General features: G+C 33.7%; 5 protein-coding genes across 8 annotated transcripts; 1 reads left to right on the forward strand and 4 right to left on the reverse strand.

Moving 5' to 3' along the window:
* Window positions 1–10,529: 10,529 nt before the first annotated feature.
* On the forward strand, window positions 10,530–11,876 carry LOC140972069 (transcription repressor OFP3-like). Its single transcript, XM_073434539.1, has one exon. It carries the CDS (start codon window positions 10,640–10,642, stop codon window positions 11,651–11,653), a length of 1,014 nt encoding a protein of 337 aa, XP_073290640.1. The 5' UTR covers window positions 10,530–10,639; the 3' UTR covers window positions 11,654–11,876.
* Window positions 11,877–14,302: 2,426 nt separating this feature from the next.
* Window positions 14,303–16,247, reverse strand: LOC140973011 (small ribosomal subunit protein eS26y-like). Its single transcript, XM_073435524.1, has 5 exons — window positions 16,073–16,247; window positions 15,871–15,963; window positions 14,985–15,069; window positions 14,735–14,868; window positions 14,303–14,524 (listed from the first exon to the last, which is right to left on the reverse strand). Exons 1-5 carry the CDS (start codon window positions 16,073–16,075, stop codon window positions 14,459–14,461), a joined length of 381 nt encoding a protein of 126 aa, XP_073291625.1. The 5' UTR covers window positions 16,076–16,247; the 3' UTR covers window positions 14,303–14,458.
* Window positions 16,248–16,981: 734 nt separating this feature from the next.
* LOC140974647 (nardilysin-like) lies at window positions 16,982–17,631 on the reverse strand. The gene is made up of 2 exons (XM_073438197.1): window positions 17,326–17,631; window positions 16,982–17,191 (listed from the first exon to the last, which is right to left on the reverse strand). The coding sequence occupies exons 1-2, from the start codon at window positions 17,629–17,631 to the stop codon at window positions 16,982–16,984; spliced, it is 516 nt and encodes a 171-aa protein (XP_073294298.1).
* A 534-nt stretch (window positions 17,632–18,165) lies between these two features.
* On the reverse strand, window positions 18,166–19,663 carry LOC140972070 (uncharacterized). Its single transcript, XM_073434540.1, has 3 exons — window positions 19,044–19,663; window positions 18,846–18,949; window positions 18,166–18,615 (listed from the first exon to the last, which is right to left on the reverse strand). The coding sequence occupies exons 1-3, from the start codon at window positions 19,614–19,616 to the stop codon at window positions 18,288–18,290; spliced, it is 1,005 nt and encodes a 334-aa protein (XP_073290641.1). The 5' UTR covers window positions 19,617–19,663; the 3' UTR covers window positions 18,166–18,287.
* Window positions 19,664–20,724: 1,061 nt separating this feature from the next.
* LOC140973013 (B3 domain-containing transcription repressor VAL1-like) lies at window positions 20,725–26,465 on the reverse strand. 4 transcript variants are annotated; one of them, XM_073435531.1, is made up of 15 exons: window positions 26,356–26,465; window positions 26,074–26,268; window positions 25,743–25,888; window positions 25,073–25,154; window positions 24,822–24,938; window positions 23,991–24,607; window positions 23,791–23,887; window positions 23,524–23,698; window positions 23,306–23,382; window positions 23,160–23,240; window positions 22,858–23,037; window positions 22,469–22,518; window positions 22,237–22,350; window positions 21,848–21,933; window positions 20,725–21,661 (listed from the first exon to the last, which is right to left on the reverse strand). In XM_073435531.1, exons 3-15 carry the CDS (start codon window positions 25,853–25,855, stop codon window positions 20,976–20,978), a joined length of 2,475 nt encoding a protein of 824 aa, XP_073291632.1. In that variant the 5' UTR covers window positions 25,856–25,888; window positions 26,074–26,268; window positions 26,356–26,465; the 3' UTR covers window positions 20,725–20,975. The 4 variants fall into 4 exon arrangements, with proteins under 4 accessions (XP_073291632.1, XP_073291631.1, XP_073291630.1 ...); XM_073435530.1 differs by having other exon boundaries at window positions 22,858–23,040; XM_073435529.1 differs by having other exon boundaries at window positions 21,866–21,933; window positions 22,858–23,073.
* Window positions 26,466–26,875: the final 410 nt, after the last annotated feature.

The following is a 26,875-nucleotide window of genomic DNA, read 5'->3' on the forward strand; positions in this document are numbered from 1 at the left end:
CCACTGGATCAACAGCATTTCCAGAAGTAAATGCTGTAAGTAAAAATGAATTTAAACCTGGAAACCAAAATCAAAGTTATAGACAAGATTTTGGTCAAGGACAAAATCGAGGTCGTGGTCGTGCACGTGGACGTGGAAGTGGTCGTGGTCGAGGACGCGGCCGTGGTTTTGAAAATAATCGAGATAGTTATTTCTATAACTCATCTCAAAAGAGCGTCCCAAACCATCCACCGAAAAGGTATCAAGAGAATATAAGTGTTAATGAAAATCACTCAAAAAGATTTGAAAGTTCTTGCTTCAGATGTGGTACTCCAGGACATTGGTCCCGTATTTGTCGAGCCCCTGAGCACCTTTGTAAACTTTATAAAGAATCAATAAAGGGGAAAGAAAAGGATACCAACTTTACTGAACACAGTGAACCTTTGAGTGGTTCAACTCATTTTGATGCTGGAGATTTTCTGATTGATTTCTCAGACAATGATCAATTTGATGGTGGAATAGATATGTAAAATATTTTATTTTTCCATGTACTCGTATGATAATGTTTTATAGTGTGTTATATTGTATTGTATTTTATTGTCAATAATTTTATTTAATTGCATATTTTTTGAAGTTCAAATATGGAAAATGCTACGAACCAAGCTGAAGTTTGCATACCTGATAGTGGTACAACGCACACTATCCTCCGAGATAAAAGATATTTCTTGGAACTAAAACCAACAAAAACAATGGTGAATACAATATCAGGTCCTGTAGACTTGATTAAAGGATGTGGTAAAGCACAATTTTTTGTTACCTAATGGTACAAAATTTTTGATCAATGATGCTTTATATTCACCACAATCGAAAAGAAATTTGTTGAGTTTTAATGATATATATTCCCATGGGTATGATACTCAAACAATGAATGAAGGGAATGAGAAATATATGTGTCTTACCACATATAAATCAGGAAAGAAATATGTGATTGAAAAACTACCAATGCTCCCTACTGGATTGCATTATACACATATACGTCCCATTGAATCAAACATGGTAATTGATAATTCTTCAATATTAACCAATTGGCATGATCGATTAGGACATCCTGGTTCAACAATGATGCGAAGAATTATAGAAAATACACATGGTCATCCATTGAAAGACCAGAAGATCTTTCAGAATAATAAGTTTCAATGTAAAGCATGTTCTCTTGGAAAACTTATTATAAGACCATCACCAGCCAAAATCCAAACTGAATCACCAATGTTTCTTGAACGTATTCAGGGTGATATTTGTGGACCAATCCATCCACCATGTGGACCATTCAGATACTTTATGGTATTGATTGATGCCTCCAGCAGATGGTCACATGTATGTTTATTGTCAACTCGAAATGTTGCATTTGCAAGATTACTTGCTCAAATAATAAAATTGAGGAATCAATTTCCCGATTATACAATCAAGAAAATTAGACTTGATAATGCTGGTGAATTTACTTCCCAGACTTTCAATGATTATTGTATGTCTATGGGAATCATTGTTGAGCATCCTGTTGCTCATGTACATACTCAAAATGGATTGGCTGAATCATTGATTAAACGTCTGCAAATGATTGCTAGACCAATGATTATGAAAACAAAGCTCCCTATTTCTATATGGGGACATGCAATTTTACATGCTGCTTCATTAATTCGCATCAGACCAAGTGCATATCATAAATACTCCCCATTGCAGCTTGCATTTGGTAAAGAACCAGACATTTCTCATCTGAGAATTTTTGGATGTATGGTGTATGTGCCTATTGCACCACCTCAACGAAAGAAAATGGGACCTCAAAGAAAGATTGGAATTTATATTGGTTATGATAGTCCATCGATCATTCGATATCTTGAACCACAGACAGGCGACGTGTTCACAGCACGTTTTGCTGATTGTCATTTTAATGAGGAAATCTTCCCAATGTTAGGGGGAGAACAGAAACATACCGAAAAAGAAATTACATGGTATGTATCATCATTGTTACATCTGGATCCAAGAACAAAACAATGTGAAAAAGATGTACAGCAAATTGTGCACTTGCAAAGAATAGCAAATCAAATACCAGATGCATTTGCAGACACAAAAGGGGTAACTAAATCATATATACATGCTGCAAATGCCCCTGCTCGAATTGAAATTCCGAAGAAACAAATTGAAGATAGTCATGATGTCATTAAACGCCTGAAGCGTGGAAGGCCAGTTGGTTCCAAGGATAAAAATCCTCGAAAAAGAAAATTCATAGAGAAACACAATGATCACAAAATAGAGAATGATGTTCCTGAAGAAACACATAATGATCACAAAATAGAGAATGATGTTCCTGAAGAAACACATGATGATGAAAATGTTTTGTCAGAACCACAAACTGACGAGAATCATGAAATCTCTATCAATTATATTAATACTGGAAAAATATGGAACCGAAAAGATATAGAAGAAATTGATGATATATTTTCTTATAATGTGGCAATCGACATCATAAATGATAATGAAGATCATGAACCAAAATCTTTTGGTGAATGTAAAAATCGGCAGGATTGGATAAAATGGAAAGATGCCATCCAGGTTGAATTGGATTCGCTAAATAAACGTAATGTTTTTGGACCTATAGTCCTTACACCTGAAGGTGTAAAACCTGTTGGATACAAATGGGTTTTTATTCGAAAGCGAAATGAGAAAAATGAAATAGTAAGATATAAAGCTCGACTTGTTGCACAAGGTTTTTCTCAAAGGCCTGGAATTGATTATGAAGAAACGTATTCTCCTGTGATGGATGCAATTACGTTTCGGTATTTGATTAGCTTGGCAGTATCTGAAAATTTAGAAATGCGTCTTATGGATGTTGTTACAGCCTACTTATATGGATCACTTGATAGTAATATATATATGAAAATCCCTGAAGGATTTAAGATGCCTGAAGCACAAAGTTCAAAACCCAGAGAATGTTATTCTGTGAAATTACTAAGATCATTATATGGGTTGAAGCAATCCGGCAGAATGTGGTATAATAGGCTAAGTGATCACTTGATGAAAAAGGGATATGTAAATAATTCAATATGCCCTTGTGTTTTCATTAAGAAAACAACATCCGGATGCGTAATTATTGCTGTATATGTTGATGATTTAAACATCATTGGAACAAATAAGGAAATTCAAGAAGTTGTGTCATACTTGAAAGAAGAATTTGAAATGAAGGATCTTGGAAAAACCAAGTATTGTCTGGGTTTACAAATTGAACAAAAAGAATGTGGAATATTTGTTCACCAGAAAAATTATACAGAAAAGATCCTTAAACGTTTTAATATGGATAAATCAAATCCTTTAAGTACTCCAATGGTTGTTAGATCATTAAACATAGAAAAGGATCCATTCCGTCCATGTGAAGATGATGAAGATATTCTTGGTCCAGAAGTACCATATCTAAGTGCTATCGGTGCCCTTATGTATCTTACAAATTGTACAAGGCCTGATATATCTTTTGCTGTAAATTTATTGGCAAGATTTAGCACATCTCCAACAAAGAGACACTGGAACGGAATTAAACATATATTCCGTTATCTACGAGAAACGACAGACTTGGGACTTTTGTATTCAAAAGATGCTAATCCAAGTATAATTGGTTATGCTGATATTGGATACTTATCTGATCCACACAAGGCACGTTCCCAAACTGGATATGTACTTACTCGTGGAGGCACTACAATTTCTTGGCGTTCACAGAAACAAACGCTCATAACAACTTCATCAAATCATGCCGAGATTATTGCACTACATGAAGCAAGCCGTGAATGTGTGTGGTTAAAATCAATGACCCAACATATCCAAATCTTATGCGGATTATCATTCGACGAGAAATATGTGATACTATATGAAGATAATGCTGCATGTGTTGCTCAAATGAAAGAAGAAAAAAAAAAAAGTGACAGAACTAAACATATTCCTCCTAAATTCATCGCATTCACCAAAGAGCTTGAGAAGAATAAATGTATTGATGTTCGTTACATTCAATCAAGTGAAAACTCATCAGATCTCTTCATAAAGGCACTTTTTACGACAATATTCAGAAATCACATATATAATATTGGGATGCGCAATCTACGAAATTTGTGAAGAATTGTTCGTATCAACATGAGAGGGAGTTTACGTGACTGCACTATTTTTCTCTTACTATGGTTTTTTATCCCAATGGGTTTTTCCTAGTAAGGTTTTTAATGAGGCAGTACAAAAACACGTAATGAAGACATCATCGTATCATGATCATCATCACAAGGAGGAGTGTTGAAAATTAATATTTAAAATGTATATGTTGAATATTTGAATGTTGAAAATAAGAGTTGTAAATATTGAAAATTAGTGTGTGATGATGTAGGTAATGATGATTTTATTTTTGGATTATTTGTAAAGATTTTCTATAAATAGATCTCTCATTTGTGAAGAAAATCACAATTGAGTTGAGAGAAAAATATTATAAAGTGTGTAGTGTGATAATTTTGAGAGTTTGAGATTTTTACTTTTTATCGTAAATTTTTACTTTTTCACAACAATATTAAATATATCGTAAAATTGTTATTTATTAAAATTTTATGGAGCAGCTTCGAGTTACACCATTCGTTTTATCTTGCATGTAATGATATGTATTTCTTTTAGTTATCGTGACGATATACGTTTGTAACGTATAAAAGTTTCATTATGTTGGCCCATGAGCAATGTGACGATGCCTAAAAGTAAAACCCAAATGAAGCCTTGCCCGACAACTGAAGTTTTCATNTGTATGTTGAATATTTGAATGTTGAATATTTGAATGTTGAAAATAAGAGTTGTAAATATTGAAAATTAGTGTGTGATGATGTAGGTAATGATGATTTTATTTTTGGATTATTTGTAAAGATTTTCTATAAATAGATCTCTCATTTGTGAAGAAAATCACAATTGAGTTGAGAGAAAAATATTATAAAGTGTGTAGTGTGATAATTTTGAGAGTTTGAGATTTTTACTTTTTATCGTAAATTTTTACTTTTTCACAACAATATTAAATATATCGTAAAATTGTTATTTATTAAAATTTTATGGAGCAGCTTCGAGTTACACCATTCGTTTTATCTTGCATGTAATGATATGTATTTCTTTTAGTTATCGTGACGATATACGTTTGTAACGTATAAAAGTTTCATTATGTTGGCCCATGAGCAATGTGACGATGCCTAAAAGTAAAACCCAAATGAAGCCTTGCCCGACAACTGAAGTTTTCATCAAACATTTCGAAAATGTGATGTTTTCCTCTTGTGATTTGCAAGCAAAACACAAATATTATTCAAAAGTTACAAATTTCAACAAGAATGTGGTTATGAAACTTTAATATAGTACATCGAGAAAAATAATCCGATGAAAATTGGTATTAATAGTTCTTAAACTCAAATTCTAACATTCTCTTGTTAATCGGGTAACGATTCTCAGCTTTTAAAATTTTACCAAGTTAAATTTAAAGAAGAAACGCCTAAATTTTATGCGGTTGAAGAACTTTTTTTAGTTTTATTGATATTGATAAATTAACTTTTTAAAATTGCTGTTCTACAAGTGCAAATTCTTCTATTAGATGTATCCCACGAAATATACTAAAACACTCATTTTAAAAATTAGTTAATGAAAAAAGAATTCATTAAAAAATCTACTAGTTTAAATAATAAAATTTTTCTGTTTTTGAATATTTTTAGTGATTATTAGAAAAATTGTTCATACGTAAGTATTACATGTTATTCCAATATCTAATATTACCGAACTTATTCAAATAAGTAAACCATCATTATATGGTTAAATTTTTTCATATTAAGTGAACACGTCATATAATTTATGTGTTCAAGATGAACTAAAAAATTAGAATCAAATTTTCAATAAATTAGTACCACAATTCATTATCTATAGACATATACCCAAATTTTGAAACAATGTGCAAATTTCGCAAAATAAATAGTATGAGGCCTAAACTGTTTGCACGAGGCGTTCCAATTCATTGGAATTCAATATATAAATTGTTATTGTCGTCTTTTAAATATAAAAAAAATATTATGTACATTTGTCATCAACATGTTCAAACTCGTGATATTTATTTGTTTTCAAATCAATGAAACATGACTACTAATATTTATGAAATTTTAAAAGTTTTTAAAGATGCTAGTGCTAAATTATCATGTGTTTATTATCCTGTTCTAATTTAGTTTTAACACATTATTGCAAAATTGTATGTATTTTTAATTAACATATTAAATTTAGTGATGATATTTTAGTTCAATGTATTTATATCACTAAACAAAATGATAGTTATTTTTAGAAATTATGTACTCATATTGTTCATTCATTCTTCTTCCTACAAAGAGAGTTTACTATATTTCTGGTTTATTATTCTTGTAATTTTCTGTATCATTTTTGTAATAAAGAGTTGTTGTGTCTTAAAAGAAGACGAGAAGAAGAGACAAATTCTTCTTAAAAAAAATATTTAACACTTACATCAACCCATATTCAATAATCGATGTATGATTCGTTTCCTATTATCGAATATTTCAAGTTATTATCGACAAACACGAATTTCTACGTAACATAAGATTTTGTGAAATACATAATAAATAATGAAAAGTCAATTCTCCTTTCCCATCCATCCATCACTTTGTTGGATTACAAAGGTAAAAAGAAGCGGACAAGACATTAAAACTAAGAATACAAAACCTATTTCATATGTTTTTTTGGATTATGACATGTTTTGATTATATGTGCTGTCCTTCCACAGTACATATATACTTGGTAGGAAATTTCGTCCAAACCTTTGTCATTGCCTTACATGATATGTACCTTGTATGTTTCAGCAATTATTTTCATGAAACATGTCAAAATTATTATATATATATATATATAAAACATTGTATCTAATATAAATTTAATTTTGACTTGACAGTACTTGTTTAAATGGTCTATGAATTTATGACGAGGAGACAAAATCAATATCATAATTAAATCTAACAACTATATGCATTAATTCGATGTATGTGGCTTAAACATGTCATGTCTTAGGGATGACGATTTTTCCGCGGGATAGGTTTGCGAAAACAAATTGTAAACGGGTACGAAAATATTATCCCCATTCTTAAATTCTCTCTGATGCATCGGATAATAATATCATTACTATAACTAATAATAATGTTTTTTCTTAATAATTTAAAAACTCAAATTCATAACATTTAAATCTCGTTCATGATCCAACTCATCACTTTATGATAATATGTGGTTTCATCTTTTATGTTTATTAAAACTATGAATTATAAAACAATTTATTTTTAAAGTAAAATTAGTATTTATATATGTACTTGGATTATTGTATCAATATTATTTAAGTTAATATAAAGATTTTTTAATTAATTCAACTGATATTTGAAATGGTAACGAAGATAATAATTTAATTCACGTCAGGTCGAGGATCATAATGACATATCCGGATCACGTCATTACCATTTCTAGATTATTTATAGTGAGGATAGAGAGTTGGTGAAAATTTAATTTCTGCGAAGTCGGGATGATAATTTTCATATCAATTAGATAACATCGTCCCATGCAAACTTAATCTCACGAGAATTAAATAGAGAATCTCCTATTAGAAAAAACGGGGATTGATGCTAAGACATCCCCGTCCTTTGAATTTAAATCCTATACATTATTATTTTTATATAGAACGAGACTCCGAGAATTGCAGCCAATGGGCCCGTTTGGAGGACATGATTAATTTTCAGTAGGGTCTCGTATAAGTCCACACGAGTGACAAGAACCTCTCTTGCATTATTATTATTATTATTATTATTATTATTATTATTGTACATGAATTACATTTATTTTAACATTGTCATTTTCATGCATAATTTTTCTAAAGAGGATGATTAATTCCATATTGTGTATGCAAAATTCAACGAAAATCAATCCAGCTCAATTATATTGACATTTTCTAAAATTAATGTTTAATGTCAGATGTCATGTGTTGTCATTTTTTGATACATATTTCGTCTATTTATACAAATTTTGTCATTTTTTATATTTTTATTTTTATATATTTTTTCAAGNAAATCAATCCAGCTCAATTATATTGACATATTCTAAATTAATGCTTAATGTCAGATGTCATGTGTTGTCATTTTTTGATACATATTTTGTCTATTTATACAAATTTTGTCCTTTTTTTATATTTTTATTTTTATATATTTTTTCAAACATCCATGTTATATAAATTACTTTTGATATAATATTCTTAATTTAATAATATTTATATAAATACATTATTGATAATGTGAATATCAAATTTTAAACAATTAAAATATATTAATTTTATATAGTTTAAGGATATAGTTGTCATTTAACTAAAATTAAGTCTGAAAATAATTTGTCTTCAAACACTCAAACTTTTGCTTTTAGCTTTAGGCTTTTATTTTCGAAGTCTCTCTACTTTAATTTCTCCCTAATTTCAAAATAATCACTTTAAAATAAACAAAAGATCTCCAAAACGGTTCCATAATATTGTATTTTGTATATATATGTCAAGTCCGAATTCCTTCCTAAAAAGTTAAAAAAAAAAAAACAAAAATCAACAAAATCCTAAAGATTCCAGTATCACTACTACGTCAGCTTGGCGCAGAGAATTAAGAAAATTGTGAGAGGAAAATTGAAACTTGAAAGGGCCAATTTGGGGAATCTTGGAAAAAGACAAGAAATTTAAAATGGAATTTGTAATAATTCTGCTGATTCTCATGAAAACACGAATACATATAGGTGTCAAATTTTGCGTGGGATAAAGTCTGCAGCTCGATGGATGTTGTCTTAACCAAATAACCAACTTTTTTTTTAAATTTTTTTTTGAGAATCCTATGCTTCTGTTTTTAGTGTATTTTAAACAAATCTCAAAAGTCAATGAAATAGTTTGTAAATTATGCTGACGGATAAACCATCCTGTATAACAAATGATGAAAGAAACAAAATGAGAGATTGAACAACTAATNCAACACAAATATTTAACACATTTTTAAATAATTTTTCAACACTTTTAAATTTTTTTTTTTTTTGAGAATCCTATGCTTCTGTTTTTAGTGTATTTTAAACAAATCTCAAAAGTCAATGAAATAGTTTGTAAATTATGCTGACGGATAAACCATCCTGTATAACAAATGATGAAAGAAACAAAATGAGAGATTGAACAACTAATCTCTTGGTAGAAACTCATCATACTTTACCATCCAAACTTCTCGCAATAACCAATTTTTTTTAAAGAACTTCGGAAGATAATAAACAACCAAAAATAAGATTTCGGTTTACTGGTCTTTTGATCAACTTCGGGTTTTTTTTTTTTTTTAAAAAAAAAACAAATTGTAAGATATAAACAGTAATAGAAAGATTATCATTATTTGGAAAACTAGATTTCTGAATTATAAAGTATTGGTTAAAGATATTGGATTTGGAGGCCCTTTCTTGCGGCCGAACTCTTTTGTATAGTTGGGCTTAAAATATGAGAAATTGGGCTTTTTTATTGGATATCCATTAAGGAAAATGGGTTTATATTTTTGGACGGTACTTATAATATAGGGATTCCATTGACATGTGGGCCTTAGACTTTAGCAATATAAAGTCAATATACATTATAACTGCTCGATCGTAAAGTAATCTAAATCCAAAGAGTGTATGACACGGTGAAGTAGGTGAGTATTTAACTAATAATCATGTGCTCAATATTTTTCTCATATGAACGAGCATGTGACACAAGGTTTTTCTAGTTCGATTTACTTAGTTAACGTAGTTTTCAGACTACTGCGTTAGCCCGATGTTTATCTAATTCACATAAAAAAAGCAGTTGGGAGTTCCATTGTCGAAAAAAGAAGAAGAAATATGATCACTTGTATATAATCCTAGAATATCAAATGTGCATACATGTGATATTATTTAATTAGTGATCAAACAATTTATTCAGTATTATAAAGTCTGGTTTTGATTTGCGCATGAAATTGCTTATAAATGATTACAACAAAAGGAGAAAATGTTTGCATAATTTGAATGAATGTCATAACATAGCTGTACGTTCTCCTTTATTTGACCTCAATTGCACTCTTTTTTCGCACGAGCAATAGCTGCACTTTTACTTTAAATTCTTGAAATTATGCATATTTTATCACGCTTTTTCTTTCTTTATTTATTTTTTTTAAAAAATAATTAAGTATATAGTTTGTTATCTAAATAATATAGTAGAGAAATTAAATTGAAATTTTGATTTTTTTAAAGCTTTTTGTCTCTATGCTCTTTTAGTCTTTTATGTCATCGAAATTTTAGTTTTATTATGTTAANTTCTTGATAGATCTAACAATACAAGTTATATATTATATTTCACTTGATGTGTTATAGATTAACCATGAGAATGAAGTTAACCAGGTGTAAAAAAGAAGGGTAACCATGGTTAAAACTTTGCATATATATTTTGTATGCTCCTTTATAAAGCTCCCATTCCCCTGATGTGCTCGCATATTATATTCTCTCCCATAGTTTTCATATTCACTTTTATTAAACCACAAGCCCACAGCACATGAAAATCTAAGAGTATTTTTCAATGAGAAATCACAAGTTCAGATTGGCAGACATGATGCCAAATGCCTGGTTTTACAAGCTGAGAGACATGAACAAAGCAAGAAATCAAATCCCTTTTCATGCCATCAAGAAAAAGCTTCCTCACCCAACTCCAATCCCAACAAATTCTTTCAAATACACCCCAGAATCCGTCACACTGGACACTCTTTACAATTCAAGAAAGATCAATGATTCTCCGACAAAATCGTCGAAGAAGAAACCGAAGAGAAAGACCATCTACAGGCCGTCTCCTAAGCAAATAATCCCTTCCGTTTCAGATGATTTCGATTGTATTTTGGAGCCTGACAAGGTCGTTCAAGTTCACGCCTCATGTTTTCAAGATACTTTTCTTGAATCTCCCTCATCTGAATTCGAATACGTCGATTCTTCTGATCAGTACTCCTATGATCAATCATTCGACGACGAGCTCGACTCCTACTCGATCATCTTCAGAAAGGAAGAAACGTCCCGAAAAATCGAAAAGGTGGCGGAATTCGACGTGATATCAGAGACCACACTCCCTCGAATCTTGACTAAGCCCACAAAACAGATCACCCCAGCAGCATCTCCCTACTTCGAGAACAAAAACAATACATCAGCCAATTCCCGAACTGAAAAAATCAGCATCCAGCCAAAGAAAACAACAAAAACAAAAACAAATCCCCCAACCCGAAAACCAGTTTCGCGATCCAGGAGACTGAAGATCAAAAACAGGAAAATGGAAACCTGTGGGTCGAGGAAGATTACTTCAAAAGATGAAAAGAAGGCATGTAATTGTTTCTATTCTGAGAGCTTTGCGATGGTTAAGGCATCATTTGATCCTGAAAAAGATTTCAGGGATTCAATGAAGGAGATGATCGTTGAGAACAATATCCGGGCTTCGAGGGAACTTGAAGAGCTTCTTGCTTGTTACCTCTCGTTGAATTCGAGTCGGTATCATGATCTCATTATCAAGGCCTTCGAGCAAATCTGGTTCACCATGCCCATTTCAAGCTAGTTAAAAATTATCAGTATTAATATTTTGATTGTACTTATTTTTAAAAATCAATTTGTGCAGTTTTAGACATTATTGTATAAATTTGATGGCTTCAAATTTCGTGAAAAATAAAATGATCTTTTATTACGATATAATAGTATAATCAGTGATTTCATCTTTAAAAAAAAAAGTTTAGAGCTTTTCTTCCTCAAATAATTCACCCCCCCGGAATGTGTGGTGCAAACTTTTCTTTCTTTCAATTTCTTTAATGATCATCACTTTTTCCTTTCTCTTTTTTCCTTCTTCTTTCCATTATACANTATATATGAGCTCTACCAACTGAGCTATACCAACTTAGCTATATCTCCCGAGCCAAGTGGAGCATGCAAGCATGGGATTTATTTGATGTAAACAAATACATTTCTAAAGTTTTGAGTATTAAGAATTAAAATGTAAAATATTTTGGCCCATAATCAAGATTTTTTCGTTATTTCAATCAGTTGTTGCAAAAAATATATTGGAAAGAGATTAGTATAAGTGATAGATAGTGATGTTTTTGAATTTACGTACCGTATCATGTTTTATTTATTTGTTTTGAAGAGATCGATCAAAGCCAATAAGGTGATCATTTGAAATGTAGTGAGGACCAATTAGGCTTCGAAGCATAGCATCAAAATTTCTCTAGATTTTGTTGTCGTTTAATACATCTCTAGCATTCCTATTTTGATAAAAATATTTAATTATTTTAGACGTCCTAACTATTGATTAATTGTCGGAAAATCATGCGAAAAAACAGAAGAAATTTGTTCTTTTGTATCTAGTGTTTGATTTTTCTTCTTCTTCTTCTTCTTCTTTTTTTTTTAATGATTATGATAGCACTACGAAGAAAGGATGTCCACAATTTTTTAATATATCAAGATAGGCATGTAGACCAAGTAAAGCCACTTTTGAGTTGGTATCCAAACTAAATCTTAAATCATTTTATTAAAAAAACCAAAATTTGTGTGAGACGGTCTCACGAGTCGCATTTTGTGGGACGGATCTCTTATTTGGGTAATACATGAAAAAAATTACTTTTTATGCTAAGAATATTCTCTTATTTGGGTCATCCATGAAAAAATATTACTTTTTATACTAAGAGTATTAATTTTTATTGTGAATATTGGTAGGGTTGACTCGTCTCACAGATAAAAATTCGTGAGACCGTCTCATAAGAGATTTACTCTTATTAAAAAGATATTAAATCCAGAACAAAACATGCAGCACATTAATTTTTCTAAAATATAATATATCGATTTAAAATAAAAAAATTAATTGAAACAAATAAATTTTAATTATAGAATTCTCATCGAATAATTAGCAAAAAACATGCACCCAAATTTTATACAATTTAATATACCAATTTAAATTAAACCCACATTTTAATTGAAACATGTGGGTTTTAATTAAAGAATTCTCATAGAATAATTACTTAATTAGCACAAAACAGGCACGCACATTTTTCTACAATTTAATATTTCGATTTAAACCCACATTTTAATTGAAACATAAGAATTTTAATTAAAGAAATCTCTTACGAATGGGTTATTATGTGGTAAATTGGTGAGAATGCAGAAGCAAGTCGTAAGAATATTAACCAACGGGGCGTGATGCATGAGAATTATTATGTAGTGGGAATGTCTCATTATATCCAACTCTAATCAAATAATTATGTGTGTCAAGAAACATAATTTTCATACCTTCTTCACTATTTGTCGCAGTTCCAGCCTTGGGTTTCCAGTGACCGCACATTGAGTTGGGCCCTTGCCATGCTTAGAGCCATAAATCAACTCTTTCGAGTCGATTCGATAAATATTTGATTTGTATTTGAATTTATCAAATTCAATCAAGAGTTCAACATTATTATTTTTAAAATATAATTGTATATTAAATATATATACATTTCGAGCCTTTTAAACTTTCATTCCCGAACTTTAATATCTCAACAATAATTTTAATAGCTCGCGCATAGGTTCGAACATTTCGAGTCGAACTTGAAGTTCATTACGAGTCAAACTCGAGCTCAAACTCGAATATACTTATTTCGAATCGAATTCGAACAATAAATTTTTAATAATATTCGACTCAATTTAGTTCGTTTACACATCTATCCTTGTGTGAGAACATCTAAATTCTATGGTGCTGAATAATCTGATTTTTATCAAATATTTTTTCAATTTTGATGAATTTATTGTGCTTATGCATCACCAGGGCTATCGAGTGTAAACCCAGAAGAATGTGAACAAGCTCGTGTGATGAATTCACGTTAAAATCGGGGACCAGCACCCTTAGCTTTTTATATTTGGTCGGCACAAGTTTTCGTACAGACTTGTATACTTGCTTAGCCTTTTAGAAGTACCTTATTCGTGCAAGCTCCTCAAATTACCCTTCATGACAACAAATGAGGATGTAGATTCCTATCCTAACAAATATTATATCAAATTCTTTCATTTAATTTTTTTTTAAAAATAAAATTAGATCAGGGAGAGCCGGAGCAATAGATATTATGGTCTTCCTTTTAATGAATAAACGAATATCAACAAGTCAATTCACATTCTGTAAGAAAAGATTGTGTTCGAGAAATAGCAAATGTTCTGAAATGGGAAACATCCGACCGAAAAACCCATTGACTAAATTAAGGAAGTGCGTTTGTGCACTAGAAATGAAAGTAATGTTCCATTCAGGGAAAAAACCGAACTTATGATGATATGCTTAAAACCAGGACATGTAGAATTCATAGCACTACTTCAATGCGAGTCTAATAGCAAATGTTTCGACAAAATTATACTATGGACGTGCCGCAGCAGGCGCTCCACCAACACGAGGAGCTTGGCCAGGCTTTGGCATATCATCCTGTAAATGTGGAAGAAAGATAGGCAGTAATATAAGTCATCATCGTTATAAATTTAAGAAAGAACAGAATTGTTGTCAAATTGGGAAATGGTGTTTGATAGAAGGAAAGGTGAAAAATAATTGCATGTTAAGTTGAGAGAAGCGGAACACGATCATTAATAGCCAAAAGATAAAGATCAAATTGCATAATAAAAGGTAAAGAATACTTACCCTTGGGCGTCTGAAGCGCTGTGGAGGCTCACGATTCCTCCTATCAGTACGAGACCGAACCCTCACCACTTTGGAGTGAATGGCACATGAAACACAGTACTGCATCTTCACGTACAGTTTTGGAAGGGTGTACACTATAGAGAACACAAAGATATACATGAGATGTTATCTTCATACCGATTATTTAGGACGAGGAAAGATTACATGGATAGGTGAATGTAGGTGTAAAACTAAAGCAAAGGAAGCTCACTGTCAAAAGCGCAGGCTTCCTGAACATCCCTAACAGCAGCTTGCTCGACAATGTTCCTCACCAGAAACCTTTTGATTGCCTTGTCCTACAAAAGTCAACCAAAACAGTGACCAAAAAATTAATCAGCAGCGCCTTACTCATATAATTGGATTACAGCTTCAACCTAGGGGCGGTATCACACACAAAATTGTGAAGGAAGTAGAGAATCACTTTTATAGAGGTTGCAAACACTACCGTGAAGAAGCCATTAAATTAAAGCTTATCAAATGTATTTAAGAAAATCGAAATAGAAAATAGTGAATATTTTGTAGCAGAAATATGGTTATCAAGGGCTCTAGTTTTCTTAAAGAACCACATCTACACTACTCTTTTTTATAGGTGCCAGGCTAAAGCTTTGCTTCATTGCTACACCTGGCTGTGCCTCCAGGTGCATCAGATGCACCCGATCTTTAGGTGCATCAGTCACGTCTTTAATAACTATGAGCAGATATTAATGATGCTTAGAGATGCGATATCAAATTTAATGCACCATAGCCAGTAAGGTCATGATAATATAAAAAATTCACATAAGATCCACACAATAGCAGGAAAAATTGTGTTTCTTCAACATGGTAAAGCAATGGCACCCTAAAAATAGAGTTTCAATCAAAGAAGGAGCTGATTTTTAAAATTCCAACCACAAAACAATATTTGACCAACTAACAATACTTCAACAAAAAGAATAACATCAAAACACATTCAATTTCCGACCACCTAACACAAACTAATTTCAAAATAAAACTCGAACCAACGAAATATACAGATCTAAACATAGTGGAACAGTTAATATTGTATAAAGAACAAATATTCATTCAACAAAAAGCTAATGAAAATAACAAAAAGCAACCTTGGGGCAGCATTTCCCACAGTTGGAGCAGCGGATAAAGTTGACATGACCACGGCCATGCTTGTTGCGGCCTCCGTTCCTTCTCTTGAAGGTCTGAGAATTCAAACACAGAAAAATTCAGCACTCCAGGAAAATTGCAAGTATACAGAACAGGATCAAATAGTGGATAATGTAAAAATAAAAAGTAGAATTAATTTATCACCATTGTGGATATATTGTTCTTGATCTCTGGAAGTGAAGCCGCGGGGTCACAGCGCAAAAGTACCTCGGGTTCAGTTTGCAGGTGCGAGAGGAATTTTGCAGTGGTATTATATACGCTTGTTAAAAACCCTAGAGTCCATTGGGCTCGAGAGCATAATGTAGATCCATTTTCAGCCCAATAAGGGATTAGAGAGAGAAGTATAATTGGACTATTGTGCTCGGTCGTAAGTTACTTAAATTTATTTATTTTGTTCAATCTTACGTTTGTCAAGTTTTTTAATTTTAAATTTATATGATAATTTAATTCATTATAATTAAATTTAAATAAGCACTTCTCATTAAACACAAAAACTCTTGTGAGACGGTCTCACGGATCAATTTCGTGGGTCGAATCTCTTATTTGAGTCATTCATGAAAAAATATTACTTTTCATGCTAAGAGTATTATTTTTTTATTGAGAATATCGGTAGGGTTGACCTATCTCACAGATAAAAATTCGTAAAACCATCTCACAGAGACTTACTCCTCATGAAAAGCACTTCTCGTGAAAAGCATGTGCTCTGCATTAAAAGTTTCAAGATAAACATGTTCGAATAACAACAGAAAATTTAATTCTATTTACTTTATAAAGAATGCCCTCTATTGTTCTCACGTCCGGTAAAATCAAGAGCATTTCTTGCATATCATGCAACAAAAAATATGATCTTAGGCAAAAAAAAACTCCACATAAATCTCTCATGGTACGCAGGGTATCACTTCTCTGGGAGCAGTAAGCAGAAAACAGCTGCTGCTACTTTCAACACTTTATCAAAATATCAGCAAAATAACAGAAAGTTTACTACTGACTTCCACTGGAAAAAAAATAAGTCAGGTAATATCCAAAAAACCTCCTCTTCCTCGCCTTAATTTTTCAGTTACAATTTACACAGGACCTAAGCAATTCAATAATCTTAGCCTGTGGTTGATATATATGGAAACTCGCAATGCTCAAATGAATGGAGTAGCATTTCATAATCAAACAAGAGTGGCAAATTAAACCTAGAAAGTGTGAAAGGCCCTGCGCTTCATAAGGATCCTTAAAACTCCCCGTTCCTAGTCCTACACACATTGCAGCCGCAGCCTGTGTAAAAAAATAGAAAACGAAGAGAACTTTATTCTCAACTATCAAATAGCTCAATCGAACCAAATGAAATAAACTAACTCAGATTGACGTCATTAAATCCCCACTAATTTGACAGAATCTATTAATCCAACCTTCTTCTGCAATGAGCCTTTCAATACTTTTTCCTCTTCCTCCTCTACATCATCTTCCTCTTCGCTATCTCCTTCTCCGAAATCCTCATCGTCTTCTTCTTCATCTTCATTCTCATCCTCGTCCTCGTCCTCCTCACTGCCACCAAGCTTTCTCTCCACATAAGGCTGATCGGAGTAAATCTCGGGATCGTGAACAAGCAAAGCACAGAGACCGTTAGCGAGCTCAATGTATCTGTAAAGCCTCCTGTCTGCGGGGGACTTTATCACGACGTCGTCGGAGGAGATAGCGCCGCCACGGACCGCCATCGCATTAGATTTTTAAATATACTTTCATTATTGTTAAGATATCTCAAGAGAGGAGGATTGTCCAAGCCTATATATACAACTCCCAGTATTTTATCCGACCGATGTGGGAATACTAACACACCTTCTCACGCCCAGGAATAAACATCTGGAACGTGAAATTTACAAATGACCTAACTATGGGCAGAACGGGTGGTCAATGACATAACGATGGAATCTGAGCTCTGATAACATGTTAAGATTGGAATTTGAACCTTATGATATATTATTATTAATATAATTTTTAAAAGTTTATTGACTTTTGTCTTGCGAAACTATGTGTGACAATTTAAATATTTAAAATGACTTGGAATTTAATTGGCATTCAACTGACAATATATATTGTATTGTAGAATATTGTTGATTATTCAAACTTGGGAGTAAACATACAACATTTGACACAGACAACATTGTTCTAAAATGCACCATTGTTCTCCTTAAATTAGCTGGTCGGACCACCTTATGAATCCATCCAATAAAGGCCAGCACCCTTTCGATCATAAACATAATCATAATAATAGCATGCACTTCAAAAATATAACCTTTAATTTATCCTCAAACAACAGGAACAAAATATTGATTATGAATGAAAAACCAAATAATTTTATCAGAACTAGAAACTAGAAAGGCAATGGATGGTGATGAGCTGGTGAATAAGGCGAATAGGGCGACGAGTTCGCGACAAATGAAGGGGGATTGTGTGGAGAATGTGGCCTGGTTGGTGTTCTTGTTCTTGGAGTGACCGGGAAATGATGACTGGTAGGAGAATGTGGCCTATTCGGCGTTCTTGGAGTCGCAGGACTTCTTGATCTGGATACCATCACGCTATGAGTGTATTGATTTTCGCCACTTCTTCGAGGTCCTCTCTCTGCCCATTTGAGCTCTTGTTGTTTCACCAAAGATGGATATCCCATACAACACCCTATCTTTCCAGCTTCTTTTATATATCTATCAAACAATATCATCATATATGTGATTGTCGTATCAACTTCTTGGTAATAACTCAAAATCATCGAAGGAACTGATAATGGTATGGCCAAAAATTTCACAAAAATAAATGGATCATGATGATATAGATATACACATATATTGAATATGAGAATACATAAACGTCTACGATAAAATTGAAAATTCATTCTAGCCACATATGCAGCAATCGGATCATGGAGTTTTTGTACCTTTGGCTGAATCTTCTTCCCAAGCACTCTATGCACTTTCTACCCTCGGTCATCTCTCCCATTCCAATGCTCACACATTGCCTGCAATATACCCTTCCACACACCTGATATAATGAACACGCATAAATGTGAAAATGATGTCATATCAAAATAAGTGCTGGTCCAAATAAAAAATATCTAAAAAAACAAGCTACTTACTAAGCAACGGTGCCGAAACATGTAGATAAAATTGCAGCATACGGCACAGATATTGGAGTGTGGAATCCCGGGGCGGTGCCTCCCGCCGCCGCCTCTCTCTCCTCCATAGGCCACACTCATGCCACTGACATGGCTCATATCATCATCGTAGACAACACTCCTCTGAAAACTCCCAGCCCCATGATCACCACTATGTAAGCTCAGTCCATGAAGATGGTCACGATGGTGATCATGGCCGAACATATTCCCCACAGGCCCCCGAAAATCACCCTCGTTCGATCGATGGATCACATGGTGATCGCCATGCAGACTATTATGCTGGTGGTGATGGTAATTAGTGGTTTGAAAAGATGCTTCTAAGCCTTTGCTGAAGTCTAGGCTAGGGAGTTTGGCTAACTGTGTTTTCGGGCTCGATTCCGATATGGGTTCTATGGCTTTTCTCTTGTCTGCTGCATGCTGTTGCCTCACTTGAGCCAGGTCTTGGAAAGTGAGGTTAACTGAATCATCTGGCACTCCGAGATACAAATCCTCAAGCTCCTTTCTTGCTTTCTCTAGCGTTGCTCTGTCCCCCATGAATTGAGAGGATATATTTCTGAAAATTTTCTTCGGAATTGAGGGAGTTGTAAAATGAAGTTACGTGTGTTTGGTGGGAATATATTGAACAGGCGCAATGTAAAGGACGACGAGACATTACAAAGAGCCAAAACGTTAGGCCGGTCACGCGTTTTGGTGTCTCTAGTGTACAAAAGAATGGTAACAAAGTTGAGCCCGTGAAGGTATATAAATAATCGTGTTAATTATTCAAATGTAATTAATATTTAATTTCAAAATTAATTCTCAATGTAACATATAGGAACGACGAATTAAACATGATAACATAATAATTTACAATTTTAATCTTTGCTAAAACTTTAGTGAAATATTCAATTAATGTCTCATCTTTTTGCGATTTAAATCATCTTCGATAAGTATATCAAAATTAGCATTCAAAATATTCACACGAATATTATTCGAGTATTTATAACATGTAACAAAAATCCAAATAAGTATTCAAGACCAATTATTTATTTTAAAATTCTCAAATTTATCGATAAATTAATAACTAGATGATAATATCTTTTGGGATATTTTCTTTTCAATTAAATTTGCTTGCAGGCCTGATGCTTACATTGGTTGCTGCAAGCTAATATACCATAGTTTTGTAGTTTTCAGTGGGATTTTAAAATAATTAAGTCCTTTCCAAAAACTATATACAATAATAATTAGGTGGGAGTGACAGTAATATATGGATAAGAAATTGGCCATTTGAAAACATATTTTTTTACATTAACTGGAGCCAATTAGAGACTCACTACAAAAGGCAAGTCCGGCCTCAATATTATCATTGCCCCGTGAATGCATACATCTGTCCTCTGTTTGGTCTCTACTATAATTTGATAGAAGATGGTTTATTTACTATTTTTGCTGTAAAGCTGTAAAAAAAAAAGTTGAAAGTAAATTTGGTCGACTCGTTCCATCACATAAAATAGACAGGTTGAGGTAGTAATTTTGCGACCTATTCCGCCCTGTCTAACGGCAGATCACGGGTGGCTCGCCTCGCTAGCCTTTTTGACCATACTAATTTATTGTTTTACGATCCAAGCCCTTTACTTGGAAGCCTTTTCTTTAATTGAGTTGTAGGTATCGAAAGTTGGTTTATTCTCGACAAATTTGGTTCCCTCGGATATTTACAAACAGCGAACCGCAATCCAAAAGGAAACAAATCACACTCACTCATCTCTATACCCCCCTGTACATGACTACATAAGCTAAAAACAAAGTATATGTATCCAAACACACACACACACACACACACACAAAAGAAGAAGAATTTAACATCATACAAAGAAATCTATCATCTAAAAGAGAGAATGTTACCCAAAAATAATTCCCTTACTCATCTTCGGGATTATTTTCTTGTCCCGAAACCGCAGGAAGCATGGCTCCTTCACCGGCAACGTTATCTTCCTTCTTAAGAACGGATTCTTCTAGGCTCGGGAAGTCATTCGGCTTCCCTAAAAACATATCGAAAGGAAGAGTAGCAACGTTCATCGACGTTGTCAAGCTCATCCCATCCTCTTCGGCAATAACATCCTCTTCACGGTATGGATCACAGTTCAAATCCAATGTTTCCTTTTTCGCCTCTTCCAAATGCAATTGATTTCCATCTTCATTTTCCTGATGATGGTTCATATTTTTAAGTGCATTTCCAGCGATATCTTCTTCTTCTTCTTCCTTCTCGAAACAAATTTTGGCAAGAGCAGGCTTATCTTTCTCCTGGGCGAGCTCGGTTTCACGTTCTGATTGTCTCTTCTTCTTCCGCATCATTATAGTCTTGAATCGACGTTTTAAGGTTGAACAGACATTGCATTTACACGCGGGCTCATGTTTTCCTTTCCCACTCGGAGGCTGGATGCAAACAATGCAAGAGCATCCTGGCCGGTGTCGAGGATGTCTCGTGGTGGCACCAGTAGAAGACTCTCCAATGTCACCTAGAACTGCAATGGTAGCCAACGCATCTAAGCCAGATGGTTCCCCTTCTTTTGACACATTATCCAAAATTCTTCTCTTCTTAAACTCTGGAAATTGTTCACGAAACAATTCAGTGTCGTACTCGAAAACAATTATTTTGTGAATTAAACAAATAAAAATTGGTTTACAGGAGACCTACATATACACATACAGATTAACCAAATAGAAAAATTATCCAATTATTTAATTGTAAAGTGTAAATTTCTACAAAAGGAGGGATTATTTCATTGAACCACGCTTATAATTCACACCATTGTTATAGGTAAAGAGAGCTTCCAATTCCTGCGGACTTATATCATCTGCAGCTGAACATGAACACCTGAAGCAAATAAACGCAAATAAGCAGCACATCAGTAATGTTCCCTTTGCTCTGCCTTGACTGAGTGAGCAGTAAAGGCTCAAAACTACTGCGACAGATTTAGAAATAAATAGAAAGAAATATTAATAAATTGAATGACTTATCAATAATCCATAAAGAAGTCTTAGAGGTATGGAAGCGGGATCAGAATTATCCCATTCTAGCCTATATTTATTCAAACATGGTTCTGAAAATTTATGGATGCCTCAGAAGGCTCAAGAATTCTTGCTCTGTCATCTATATCGAACCTCTTGAAGTACTAACCTATTCGAATCCCATATATTATCTGAACACGTCCACTTGGCAGAAAGAAGAGCACGAACGGGTAACCTTCGCCATTTTGAGCAAATGTCGCATTGTGAAAGTTGTTCCTGCTCTCTGATAAGATTATCCAACATTGTAATTAATAAACACACAAGAACAAAAAGTCTCACGCAGACGATTAAATTTGAGTCGCTGTCTTACAAGATTAAAAAAAATATATTTCAATTCTTACCCCAACAGTCGAGAAGTGATAAATGTCCTCTTTCCAAAAATGGGTGGTTCCTAAGCAATAGAAAAATTAATCCATACAAACTACTACCGAGTAAAAATCAAAACCTGAACAACCGAACAATAACGCCTGCACCAAAAGCTATAGGCGAGTAAAATAATAACTCAATATATTAGAATTGAAACAGTCAAAGCATCATGTTTCAACTGTTGTACCATGTTAATAGATATACAAAACAATGGGAGCGGAGCATTGCTACTATACAACAGAATCCAAAGTGAAATCCTAAAAAGCCATAACCATAGCAACATACAAGGTTTCATAATCTTACACCTTAAAACACGAGCACCATTTTATTATGAGAACATATATGATAACTGCATGAAACTTACATCAAATTCTTCAAGTTCAAGGTCTTCAACCAAGAAAATGGTTGGTTTCGCAGCTGGTGAGGGACGAAGCAACTCTTGTGCTTCTTCCCATGTAATTCTCAGCTCCACGGCATCATCATTGTGCATAAGAAGCCGTTTATTTTTAATGTTTCTCAACTTCTTCTCAGACACGGGATTACTCTGCTGCATGGAATCATCTGATGTTCGCCCTCCAGTCTTCCAAATTTTGGGAAACAAGATTATGCCATTATCATAGGCATATATAAAAGAATGAGTCAAGGACAAAGTAAGTATTAACTTACGGGAAGCAAAGTTTCAGTAACACCAGAAAAAGACGTTTCTCCAGGAGAATTACCATTTGGGAGGATGGTCACATGGGACTCCTTCGCAACAACATTACATGTCAGCAATTTAAAATAATCAACAGGGTCATGCATAACATGCTTACCAGCAAATCACCGTTATTTGTCGCCTTCCGACAGCCTATCACGAGCTGACCCCCAGGATCTATCCGACAAAATGTCACTGCTCAAAACACAAATAATCCACAGTAATATCATATATATGTCTCTGGGAAACAGTTTGAAAAATAATTGTGGATGGTAAATACTATCTAGTGATTTAAAAAAGGTGATTAAAAAATTATATAATTATCCAAGGATATACCTATGTCACCGGCTTGTACTTGCATATTTTGGATGCAAGGGGTAACACCCTCCAATACATACATTCGGCTGTTATTATTAGGCCAAAATCTAAATTGAAATGTCCATTCCTTTCCTTTTATGTCCTGAATCCTTATAGGTATACCTTCTGATTGATTAATAGGAGGAAAATATGCCTGCAGCAAAGATAATTGTGATGATAATTACTGAAATTTTGTCACTAGATGCTGAAAAGAGTAACAACACTAAGCAAAAACACAAGTCTAACTTCAGCACAGGCTTTAGGAAGGACCAAGCGACCAATTCGGCCAGCATCACTTGCACTCAGGCTCTTCTCAAACAAGGGTACAATCGAGGATTTCAAGCTGAAAATATGCAGTAAAGGCAAACTCTGCATAAATTTTTTTTCTTGAAAAGAAAAATCTGTGTCAGGAATAAAAAAAGGAACGAATAAATTATAGAGGATACTCTACGGATAATTGTTGCAATTCTTGATCCGTGATCTTAGGCCAGTAGCGAGGAAGCAGCTGAGTCCGACCCCGCCCATCAGCTGGAGGCCTAGCAAAACGTTTTTGCGCAATACTGTCTTTATTTTTTTCTGAACTTGCTGCGGTACTATGCTTGACTGGCTTTGACAATGCTTGCATTGTAGTTTTCCCACGTTGGAAGGAACATTTGCTCTGTTCGACTCTTTCAATAATCTCTCCACGAAAAGGCAGAACCGAACTTGAACTACCTAAAGGAGTTGCCAAAGAAAAGTTTAGAGACTGCTGGGCCAGAGACTCATATGCATTCTTAACTTCTTGTTCTGGTCGACCGATATCTGGTTTGAGAAAAGCAGATGAAGAACACTGCTGTCTGAGATTTGATACACATTTTTGTGTATCCACGGTTTTCAACACGGATTCTTCTCGTCTAAGTTGCTCAGTCTTCGAAATCGCGTCATTTGCTCCCACAGCCTTCGTCAACTGAAGAAGACTCTCGGTACTAAATTTTTCGTCGTTTCTTATATGCTCAGTAACTAGAGGATGCACATCTTTTACATCATTTGTCATAAACGGGCCACTGGGAAGATCACCAATAGTCTGCATGAACGATTCAAGTATTAAGTAGTAACGGCTTCTTAGTAAAATGGTCAACTCACAAGAGGACAGAACGAGATGGAATTAAATTTGCAATTTCAGAAAAATATATGCATATTGCTTCCCACCACCCCAAAAAAAAAAAACACTAGATTTACCTCTCGAAATAAGCACATTATAGTTATTTCATTTTTTCCGATTTGAAAGGAACAAAAACCTGAACCGGTTGCACATGTTGAATTTCCAAATTCTTTGCACAGCTTAGGCAACTAATACCCCCAAAATCCATGTATTCGTACAGATATCTTGAAGCACTGCACCCGCAATGGATGAGCTGTCATGCCAAATGAAAAAAAAAAAGATAGACAAACACAAAAATTATAATAATAATAATAATAATAATAATAATAATAATTAACACATAAGAACTTCTTTAAAAAGACGGCATGGATGTCAGAATATTATTACCTTCCCACATATTCTGCATTCCCGCCAACCAGATTCCTTAAAGTGGAATGTCTCACAAAAGACTGAATTGTCATACGAGGATCTGAATCACACTAAGCCACATCACAAAACGAATCAAGCAGACCACGCAGATTAACTAACTGATTAACTGAAAATAAACTTCTTTGATTCCTATAAAAAAAATTAGTTCAATATAAATAGATACAGGATATAAACATCATACACAAGAACTCGAGCATAGCCAGTGAAGTATGTATATGGATGAAAACCTTGATCTTTCAAAGTGATACAGATTCCATATATCTATATGAATAGCTCTAGCCAATTTAAATACAGATGAAAAAAAGATTTTTTTAAAAAAATTAAAATAAAATGAACAATTACCAAATAGGGAAAAAAAAATTTACCCACGAGGAAAAACTACGGAAAACTGAGATGAAAAGGCAAGAGAATAAAAAATGGAGCAGAAAATAGAAGAAAAATTCTAAAAATAGGAAACACAAAAATGACAGAGAAAACATTCATACTAGCAGAAGAAGAAAAACTCTCCAGTGGAACGATATTTTAGGGATCAATATTTCACATGCCCAAATTACCCCCACGAACTGAAACCAGACGCGGGAACTGTATGCAGAATGGAGAAGGGTCAAATTTGGCATTCAGAAATTACCCGCAGTTGTAACAAAGCGTGGCGAATCCTCCTGATTTCAACCTCCAACCTTTCTTCCACTCAGACGATGTCGTCGTACGGCACGCCTTATTCATGCAATTCTTTGACCCCATTTCTCGAAAATTCAACTCCCCAACTCAAAATCCCTATTAAACCCAAGCATAATACATCGAAATCAGTACCCTAAAAACCCCATCAAAAATGAAATCTTGCTGACCCACATGTACAAAACACAGAATTCTGCGGGCAAATCGCCATATCAAAAGAAAAACAACAGAAACCTTCCCATGTTCCTTAATTTTTCAGAAAAAATCATATTCCAGTCACTCACCTTGTCCAAATCAATCAAATGCACGAAGGCATGTAAACATCTCCAGGCCGAATCAATCAAAACACCCACGTCGCCAATCTTTTTTCTTTTTTGTACGACAAACTAGAAATGTTGGATTGAATCGGAGATTAAAAAATCAAAAGTCAACACGGGGGCGGACGCCGGTGTCCCCATCGGTGGTACTACTGATTCTTGCTGCGTCAAAATCAAATCAAATTAATTAAACTAAAGATAGATAAACAAACGGATTAGACATAGAGATGTGTGTAGTAGCGTACATACATGGGCGTATGCGTACGCGTAGACAGAGATGGGAGGAATAGAGAGAGAAAAAGCGGGCGTCCATGCAAAAGAGAACAGATTCACAAAATGCATGCACGACACTTGAAGACAGATGCACTAAATGAATGCTGTTTAATTCCTTCTTTTTTTGGGTTTTTTTTTATTTTACAGAAGATAATTAATTAATTATTAATTAATTTCAGGGTTCTTACATATTTCAAACAACCGATACGATGAATTTCATGACACTTACTGACTTACGTTACGTAGATTCTCACGTTGTCAACGTATACCATTTGATATCCCACACTGAATACGTACATATATATACATGCTAGTTTTTTTTTTTAACCTGAGTTAAAAAAAATCGAACATATAAATTTACTGTTAACATGACAAAAAATAAAAAACTCAAATTACATTAACAAAATGTTATTTTTCCTATATTTATATGTCATCTTTGTTTGTTTTTTTTCTAACATCAGTCATTTTTTCCGAAGTATTGTTAAGGTGACATCGT

Source organism: Primulina huaijiensis, chromosome 3 (genome assembly GCF_012295235.1).
Source record: "Primulina huaijiensis isolate GDHJ02 chromosome 3, ASM1229523v2, whole genome shotgun sequence".
NCBI lineage: Eukaryota > Viridiplantae > Streptophyta > Magnoliopsida > Lamiales > Gesneriaceae > Primulina > Primulina huaijiensis.

Coding starts and splice junctions, on each gene's coding strand:
- LOC140972069 (XM_073434539.1), top strand. CDS start 10,640: ATGAGAAATCACAAGTTCAGATTGGCAGACATGATGCCAAATGCCTGG.
- LOC140973011 (XM_073435524.1), bottom strand. Junction 15,070..15,870: donor GTGGGAAATGCTGCCCCAAG/GTTGCTTTTTGT, acceptor TGACTTTTGTAG/GACAAGGCAATCAAAAGGTT. Junction 14,869..14,984: donor GGAAGCCTGCGCTTTTGACA/GTGAGCTTCCTT, acceptor TGTTCTCTATAG/TGTACACCCTTCCAAAACTG.
- LOC140974647 (XM_073438197.1), bottom strand. CDS start 17,631: ATGGCGGTCCGTGGCGGCGCTATCTCCTCCGACGACGTCGTGATAAAG. Junction 17,192..17,325: donor AAGGCTCATTGCAGAAGAAG/GTTGGATTAATA, acceptor TTTTTTACACAG/GCTGCGGCTGCAATGTGTGT.
- LOC140972070 (XM_073434540.1), bottom strand. CDS start 19,616: ATGGGGGACAGAGCAACGCTAGAGAAAGCAAGAAAGGAGCTTGAGGAT. Junction 18,950..19,043: donor TGTTTCGGCACCGTTGCTTA/GTAAGTAGCTTG, acceptor TCATTATATCAG/GTGTGTGGAAGGGTATATTG. Junction 18,616..18,845: donor GGAAGAAGATTCAGCCAAAG/GTACAAAAACTC, acceptor ATTGTTTGATAG/ATATATAAAAGAAGCTGGAA.
- LOC140973013 (XM_073435528.1), bottom strand. CDS start 25,855: ATGGGGTCAAAGAATTGCATGAATAAGGCGTGCCGTACGACGACATCG. Junction 23,699..23,790: donor TTCCTAAAGCCTGTGCTGAA/GTTAGACTTGTG, acceptor TCTTTGCTGCAG/GCATATTTTCCTCCTATTAA. Junction 21,662..21,847: donor TGGTGTGAATTATAAGCGTG/GTTCAATGAAAT, acceptor AACAATTTCCAG/AGTTTAAGAAGAGAAGAATT.